Here is a 9,460-nt window from a genome sequence, read left to right on the forward strand (position 1 = left end):
TTGGCTATTTTTGAATTTCACCCCTATTAGATTGATTGGTTATCGAATTTGTGTTGGATTTCATTATGAGTATCGATTATTTGATTGGTTGCGAGATGGTTGTAAATATCTGATTGTTTAAATTGAGGTTGGGATTGGTAAAAGTCAGTAATTTCCTCAGTTATCAGCTTTCTTCTTTTTGAGACTTGTATTGAAAATTGAATTGGTTAATATGGCTGATCAGTTAGGAGTATTTGTATGGGTAATCAAGTCTGACATATGAAGATGGTTAGGCTATATGATTTAATTAGAAAGAAATTGGTTGGCACTGAAAAATGCAGAACTCCGGAGGTAGGTGTAAAAACTTGTCCGTACTAGTAGATGTATACACTAAATCATATTAATATATTATGTGTTAAATTAAAGTGAGAATGCGTACTAATTAACTACTATGATTTATTGACAATCATGTACATATATCACATATTTATCAAATTAGTGTAAACACGCGAATAAGTATTTACCCAGATTCTTTGCGGGTGAAGGGGCAAAGGTATCGATTGCACCAAGATGCTGCGATTTTAAAAGAAAATGAGAGTTAAGAATATTTTTGATTTCCCGTGTAATGATCTCATCAAACGTAGTAATTATTTTAGTAATAAAAATATAAAAGGATAAGGAAAACAGTTTTAATAGTCTAGTGGAAAATTTTCACACGATAGTGTTGTGTCTTGCAATATCTTGAACCACATTTTATATTTATTCCTCTTTATGTGATTCAGGTTACCAAGACAAAAACGTGAATCTAATCGTTTCAACTTTGAGATAGGACAAAATAGGATCCAACATGGTAGTAAGACACTTAAACTAGAGAATCCAAAATTAACACTGTTGTATGGAAATTTGTCTTCACTTTCCTCAACAAGAGAAAAAATGAAAAAACATTCTCTTAATCAACTAAAACAGCATTTTAGTCTTGTACCTATATATATATATATATATATATATATATATATATATATATATATATGTATGTATATATATATTTATATATATATATACATATGGTGCTGGACTTCCTTCTAAATTATGAGTATACACAATTCTTGAAACTATGTTAAGGCTTCTAATTATTCTAGTCTTGCTTAATCCATTCTCAGTTCTATTTGTTGAATCCTACAACTTTTCTTTTTCTTCATTTGATGTTGGAATTTGCAATGGCAGAAACTTAACATGCTGGGGATCTGTCACTGCTGCTAATGAAACGCTTAACCTCACACCTGATCAGCCACAAAACAATTCTAACAAAGTTGGAAGAGTCTTGTTTAGTCAGTCCATACCTATATGGCCTGCTTCTTTTTCCACCATATTCACTATAAGGATTATAACAAGTCAATCAATTTCTGGTGATGGAATGGCATTCCTCATTGCACAAGACGATACACCCTCCCCACTGGCTAGTTATGGCTCGTTTATTGGAATTCTTGATCCATCAACTCAAGGTCAGCTCCTAGTATATAAATTGGACTTAAAGTTGGTTGTTTTTTCAATTCTTGATCCATCACTTCTCAGACTTTCTTCTTTTTATATGCAGGGGGCGCGCTTCATCAGCTGGCTGTAGAGTTTGATACATATAGAAATGAACGCGAAATTGATGGAAACCATGTTGCTATTGTGACTACAAATATGGAGAGTCCTGTGGCAGTTAAAAGTTTAAATGAAATTGGGATTGATCTAAGGAGTGGAAGAAATATCACAATCAAGATTGATTATGATGGATGGACTAAAGTTCTTGAAATTTCTGCAGCATATGCAGGACAAACTCCAGTGAAATTTCTAAGCCAAGAAATCATCATGCAAGAAACAGTTCCACAAAATGCTTTTGTTGGATTTTCATCTTCCACTGCTTATTTCTCAGAGGTACATCAAGTTCTTAACTGGAACTTTACATTGTATAAATTACCAGAAAGATCTCTAAAGTATGGCCTTGATCAAGACAAAGAAAAGATAGCGCTACTGGTTGCTATTCCTATGGTGATTGTATCGTTGGCTGTAGCTGTATCGCTTCTAATTGCAGCTCGAAAGGATAGAAAAGAAAGACTTCAGAGGAAAGAGGACATCGAAATGCTAACAAGAACTGCAGCCAATGCTCCACAAGTTTTTACTTACCGGAGACTTTCCAAGGCTACTAAAAACTTCAGCAAAGATAACCTATTGGGAACTGGAGGCTTTGGAAGTGTTTACAAAGGGGTATTTTCTGATCCTTCTACAACTATAGCTGTTAAACGAATCAACGCAACATCTAACCAAGGTTTGCTTTTCATTAAGTTCCCCTAATGTAAGACACTAGTATTAAAATTTTAACATTTACCTAGTAGTTATAAAATGTGATGGTTTTTATACTAGGTGAGAAGGAATATTTGGCTGAAATATGTACAATTGGGCGCGTAAGGCACAAAAACTTGGTGCAGTTACAAGGTTGGTGCCATGATCGCGAACAACTTCTATTAGTCTATGAATACATGCCTAATGGAAGTCTTGATAAATACATTGGCAAAATCTTTCTTGATTGGGATATCAGATTCAAGATTTTATCAGGATTGGCATCAGCACTAGTGTATCTTCATGAAGAATGTGGGAATCCTATTGTACACCGAGACGTTAAGCCAAACAATGTGATGTTAGACGCAGAGTATAATGCTCACTTGGGTGATTTTGGGCTAGCAAGATTACTCCAAAATGAGAACTTTGTTACAACAATGGTGGCTGGTACTCCAGGATACTTAGCCCCAGAAGTTAGCTACACGGGAAGGGCTACCCCGGAATCTGATGTCTATAGTTTTGGAATGGTTGTTTTAGAAGTGGTTTGTGGACGACGATCAAAAGGGATCATGGAAGAAAATAGCTTGGTGGAATATGTATGGAGTTCATATGAGAAAGATGATTTACTGGAATATATGGACCAAAAACTTGAAGGAAAATTTGATAATGCAGAAGCTATGAGGTGTTTGATCACTGGATTAGCATGTTTACACCCTGACAGTATTCTCCGGCCTAAAATGAGAAAAGTGGTGCAAGTGTTTATGAATCCTGATGAGCCATTGATGAAATTGCCCGAGTCTCGGCCTAGTGTTGTTTGTGTGTCATGGCATTCTTCTCCATATTCAACAATGACAACAACAGACTATGCTCCTGTTGGAGTTAACATGGAGATCATTGCTGATGAGGTGACAGTCTCATATGAATATGCTTATGAAACAAAGAAATAGTAAACAGTAAAGACATGAAATTGAAGTACTTCTAGGACAATCATGTAGAGTGAGTCATGAAAATGCATTTTTTCCCCTTATGGCCCATGTTTATGTTATTTAATATGGAAAAGCTGCAGATACAGAAAGTGGTTAAGTAATAAAAAAATGTTAAGTCAGATACCATAAAATTTTACAAAAATGCGTCTGCCGGGAGTCGAACCCGGGTCTATTGCTTGGAAGGCAATTATCCTAACCGTTGGACTACAAACGCTGGGATGCTTGTTCGACTCCTAATATTTATAAGACCCAAGCTTCCATTATAAACAGCACTTTTGTCAAAGATTTTCAAAGAAATATTTAGGAAATTAGTCATTTGAATTTGACCAATTCATTTGAGAAATACTTTTATCAGTTAGAAAAATAATTTATATTTAATTAACCAATCTTTCCAAAATAATAATTTTGATATAAATAGATAAATATGTTAAATATTTATTGTGAAAGTCTTTGATTAAACTTTTCTAAAATTTTATTAATTGTGAAAAGTAAAATCATAAAGTACATAAAAAAATTTATTTAATATATAATTATCTGTAATTAAAGCAAAGCAATAATATTGGACATGTTAAAAATTACTTAATATTTATATGTGAGTTAAACATATCAAAGATCCTGAAGAGAGGAATGGGAGAAAAGACTGCAAGAAAGAAGGAAGAATAGGTTTGTATTTATAGTTGAGAAATAGATGAAAGTGTTGGGTTGCATAGAGGTGTTGATAGCATGCAGCGGAAGATAATAACAATCCTCGGTAGAACTTTTCGTATTTAAAATTTATTTACATATCAAAGATCGGATCTAAGACATATCTGGTGAAGAGAATCTTGTTTCAAAATTTCTTCGATAGTGCGAAGACCCTATGCGTATCCACACCGAGACCAATCCTTGATATCAACTCTTTGATCAATGAAACCTCGTGAACAAATTGAATGAAAATATTGTGTTGAAATTCTTTTCAAAAAATTTCAACTCAAAGGTAGAAGAACAAGAAACAATTTTCTTGTACTAGTATTTTCTATCTTGGTTTTATATTGCACTATTACTTTCTCAAAGTAATTTTTCTTCTCAAGAATGACTCTCTTACTTTTTTTACAATATGTATAAGATCTATATGTCTCTAATTCTTAATTAGGACACACACACACACACACACACACACACACACATATATATATATATATATATATATATATATATATATATATATATATATATATATATATATATATATATATATATATATATATATACAAATCACATGTCTTATGGTAAATATTTTAATATATATATATATATATAACTTATTTATGGAATTTAATTCTAAATAGACTTCTACAACTTAGTCAACATTTTAAAATAAAAACATGTAACTCATTTATGGAATTCAATTCTAAATTGAATTTTACAACTTAGTCACCATTTTAAAATAAAAACATGTAACTCATTTATGGAATTCAATTCTAAATTGAATTCTATAACTTAGTCAATGTTTGAAAATAAAAACATGCAACACATTTATAGAATTCAATTCTAAATTGAATTCTACTTATTAATATTTTTCTATTAAAAAATTAACTCCCATATCAAATGGGTTGAAAATTGTAGACAATACCATAAAGACTTTCCATGTTAATTAATCCAATTCAAAATTGAATTTACTTACAAGACTTTATTAATATTTTATATAACATCTCTTATATAAAATAAGTGTTAATTATATATATATATATCACATATATATTTTAACCAAGAGATATAATTTCGTTTCTCTATTCTAAATAGAATATTTCAATTTATTCACAATATTAATTATATCATCTGTGCTAGCAAAGAATATAATAATATTTTATTTGGACTAATAACTAAATTTATTTGACTAATTAAATTCTTTAATTTAATTATCAAATAATAAAGCAATTAATCCTTTAGCAAAGATCAGAATACTTGTTAGTGTGCGATCCCATAGGTTCAATACTAAGCTGGTAGTAAATTGATCACATCAATATACTAATCAAGGGTGGCGTCTAGCAATGCTCCTTAATGACCGGATAGCATGAAGTATACAATTTACTCTCAAGAACCTGCAGAAGAATAATATATTAATTCCTTCTGTCATTATAGCTCTGGGTCACCCTAGGATATGGTTCAACTGTCAAATCCTAATAGGCGACCAACTATGTGTTCATGTCAAAATATAATCAACCATTGAATGACCTAAGAAACTCTTTTCTTCTTTCATTCAATCGCTCTGGCCAAGGTCTTAATTTGGTTGGTTATAATTCATGACAACATGGAGCTTAAACTCATTACCAAGAGTTGACAGATTCTATCTTGATCAATCACTAATTCTACAAGTATTTAATCATACCCAATATCCTTTCAACTATCGCCCTAGGGCCATAGGTGTCTAGTATCAAAGTACAATAAATAACTTGTCAATTACTATGATGATATCAGGTCAAAGGAAGTTCTTACATCACATTCTTCCAGAGAATATCTCATTGACAATTTATGGTAATTCTAACCATTAGGAATTATCCAATGAGTCGGTTCAATGTTCATATCTCTATATGCATCATCTATCTATGTGATTTAGTTAATGAGATCAACTAATCTTTATCCAATAAAGACGATCACATAGATATTGATCTAACCGGATTATTAATGTCCAAATTAATAATCCTATGATCAAGAACAAAATTTAGATTAGATTACAAGAAACTTCACTCTCATTATCATGATCTCCATCACAATGTTAAGTCTCAAAATTTAATCAAAGACCTTATCAAATTAATCAAGAAATTAATAACAATGATAAAAGAATATCAAATGCCATATATATATTTTATATGAAATAACGCTCACAAAAAAATATGTTCAAATCATCAAATATGACAGTGGATCTAGGGCATATCTAGTATATCCCTAACAATCTCCCACTTGCACTAGAGCCAATCGCTCTTGTACTTCATTACCAATTTCCACTTGTGCTTGTCAAACTCCTTCGCTCTAAGAGCTTTAGTGAATGGGTCTGCAGCATTTTCTTTTCCATCAACCTTTTGAATCTCGACGTCGCGACGTTCAATGATTTCTCTTATCAAGTGATACCTCCGCAGAATGTGTTTGGATTTTTGGTGTGATCTTGGTTCTTTTACTTGAGAAATGGCTCCAGTATTGTCACACAACAATGGAATTGCACCCTTTATTGAAGGAACCACACCAAGTTCAGTTAAGAACTTTTTCATCCATACAGCTTCCTTAGCAGCTTCACTAGCTGCTATATATTCTGCTTCAGTCACTAAATTAGCTACTGTAGCTTGTTTGGAACTTTTCCAACTCGTTCCACCACCATTTATGGTGAATACATAACCAGAAATAGATTTGCTATCATCTCTATCTGAAGAGAAACTTGCATCAGTATAACCTTCAAGTTTCAACTCAGAATCTCCATAAATGAGGAATTGGTCTTTAGTCCTTCTTAAGTACTTAAGGATGGTTTTGACGACCTTCCAATATTCCTCACCAGGATTTGCCTGATATCAACTAGTCACTCCTAGTGCATAAGCCACATCGGGACATGTACATGTCATGGTATACATGATAGCTCCCACGGCACTAGCGTATGGGATCCTACTCATGCGTTCTCTCTCTTCAGGTGTTTTAGGATAATCATCCCTACTGAGAGTAATTCTAGTGCCTATCAGCAGATAGCCTCTTTTTGAATTATCCATGCTATACCTTTTTAAAATGGTATCAATGTAAAAAGACTATGAAAGTCCAAGCAGCTTCCTCGATCTATCTCTATAGATCTTTATTTCCAATATATAAGTTGTTTCTCCCAAGTCTTTCATGGAGAACTGTTCAGATAGCCAAATTTTGGTACTTTGCAGTTTCGGTATATCATTCCCTATGAGCAATATATCATCTACATATAATACTAAGAATATAATTTTGCTCCCACTAACCTTTTTGTATACATAAGGTTCTTCTTCGCATCTAACAAAATTTAACTTTTCCATTGTCTTGTTAAAGCAAATATTCCAACTTCGAGAAGCTTGCTTTAGTCCATAAATAGATCTTTGTAGCTTGCAAATTTTATTATGATCAGACGGAGATGTGAAACCTTCAGGTTGTGTCATATACACATCCTCTTCTAGCTCACCATTAAGGAAAGGTGTTTTCACACCATTTGCCATATTTCATAATCATAGTATGTTGCTATAGCAAATAGAATCCGAATTGATTTGAGCATTGCCACGGGAGAGAAAGTCTTGTCATAGTCGATGTTTTCCTTTTGACGATATCCCTTGGCAACAAGACGGGTTTTGTAGGTCTCCACATTTCTGTCTGCTCCAATCTTTTTCTTAAAAACACATTTACAACCTATAGATTTTATATCCTTTAAAGGTTCAACTAAAGTCCATACTTTATTTTCCTTCATGGATTCTATTTCAGATTCCATGGCCTTTTTCCATCTCTCATAGTCAGAACTTTGTATAGCCTCTTCATAGGTCTTAGGGTCATCATCATTATGATCAACCTCACTTGATATATTATCTTGTACCATTAGATTTAATCAAGTTGGTACATGACGTTCTCGGGTAGACCTTCTAAGAGGTACTTGTACAACTTGTTCACCTTGTGCTGGATTTGATTGTTGTTCAATTTGGTTTGGAACTAGTTCATTAACCTGTTCTTGAACTTCAACCGTTGAAGATGACAACTTCCTTGGTAACTTCAAAACATCCAATAAAAGTTCTTCAACTTGGGTCTCATGATCTTTATTTTGTGTTGATTCATTAGTTTCCTGAACTTCATCAAGTTCTATATCTCCACTATAATTTCCTTCCAAAAGAAATTCCCTTTCCAAAAAAGGTTGCTCCTCTAGCCACAAATACTTAATGGTCAGAAGGGTGATAGAAATAATATCCCATTGTCTCTTTGGGATACCCAATGAACCTACACTTATCAGATCTTGAGTCAAGTTTATCAGACTACAGTCTCTTAACATAAGCTGGACAACCCCAAACTTTAATATGTTTAAGGTTAGGCTTATATACTTTCCATATCTCATATGATGTCGTAGAGACTGACTTAGTGGAAACTTTATTAAGTAAGTATGTTGCGACTTCCAAAGCATATCCCCATAAATTTATTGGAAGATCGGTGAACCCCATCATAGATCTCACGATATCTAATAAGGTTTGATTTCTCCTTTCAGACACACCATTATGTTGTGGTGTTCCTGGAGGTGTCCACTGTGAGAGAATTCCATTCTCTTTGAGATACTTAGTAAAATCTTCACTAAGATATTCTCCGCCTTTATCAGACCTTAGTACCTTGATACTTTTACCCGTCTATTTCTCAACTTCACTACGGAACCTTTTGAACATTTCAAAAGATTCAGATTTGTGTTTCATAAGATACACAAATTCATATCTTGACATATCATCAGTGAAAGTGATGAAGTAAGAATATCCACCTCTAGTTTGAATTTTCATGGGCCCACAAACATCTGCATGAATTAGTCCTAATAATTCAGTAGCTCTTTCTCCACTTCCAGTAAATGGAGATTTGGTCAATTTTCCTTTGAGACAAGATTCACAAGTTGGATATGATTCAAAATCATATTTATCAAGGTACCCTTCCTTGTATAACTTGTTAATTCTTCTCTCCAATATGACCAAACCTATAATGTCAAAGGTATGTATGATTTACTTGATCATCTCTTTTTCTCTTAAGTCTTGAAACACGCATAATCGAATTAGCATTTACATTACGTAAGACATAAACATCATGTTGGAGATAGCCATTCACATATAAATTATCACCATAATAAATAGAGCAAATACCATTGCTTATGTTAATGCGAAACCCACGCTTGTCCAATATAGAAGCTGAAATTATGTTCGAAACAAATTTAGGAACATAATAACAATCATCTAGCATAAGTACTTTGCCCGAAGGCATTAGTAAGGAAATTGATCCAACAGTTATGGCTGCAACTTTTGCACCATTTCCAACTTGTAGATTAATTTCTTCTTTCTTTAGTCTCCTACTTATCTTGAACCCTTGCAACATATTGCAGATGTTATAACCACTGCCAGTATCTAATACCCACAGTGAAGAATTAGTAGTAGCTAAAGAAACCTTGAAAACACTTTTCATTAATG

At 33.0% G+C, this 9,460-nt stretch overlaps 1 protein-coding gene and 1 non-coding gene across 2 annotated transcripts; one reads left to right on the plus strand and one right to left on the minus strand.

Annotated features, from left to right (window-relative positions):
* Window positions 1-1,083: 1,083 nt before the first annotated feature.
* LOC104231398 (probable L-type lectin-domain containing receptor kinase S.5) lies at window positions 1,084-3,375 on the plus strand. The gene is made up of 3 exons (XM_009784388.2): window positions 1,084-1,481; window positions 1,574-2,290; window positions 2,386-3,375. The coding sequence occupies exons 1-3, from the start codon at window positions 1,094-1,096 to the stop codon at window positions 3,246-3,248; spliced, it is 1,968 nt and encodes a 655-aa protein (XP_009782690.1). The 5' UTR covers window positions 1,084-1,093; the 3' UTR covers window positions 3,249-3,375.
* A 54-nt stretch (window positions 3,376-3,429) lies between these two features.
* Window positions 3,430-3,501, minus strand: TRNAG-UCC (transfer RNA glycine (anticodon UCC)). The gene has a single exon. It is a non-coding gene; the product is annotated as a tRNA-Gly (tRNA).
* Between the last annotated feature and the right edge of the window lie 5,959 nt (window positions 3,502-9,460).

Source organism: Nicotiana sylvestris, chromosome 8 (assembly GCF_000393655.2).
Source record: "Nicotiana sylvestris chromosome 8, ASM39365v2, whole genome shotgun sequence".
In the NCBI taxonomy this organism is placed as follows: domain Eukaryota; kingdom Viridiplantae; phylum Streptophyta; class Magnoliopsida; order Solanales; family Solanaceae; genus Nicotiana; species Nicotiana sylvestris.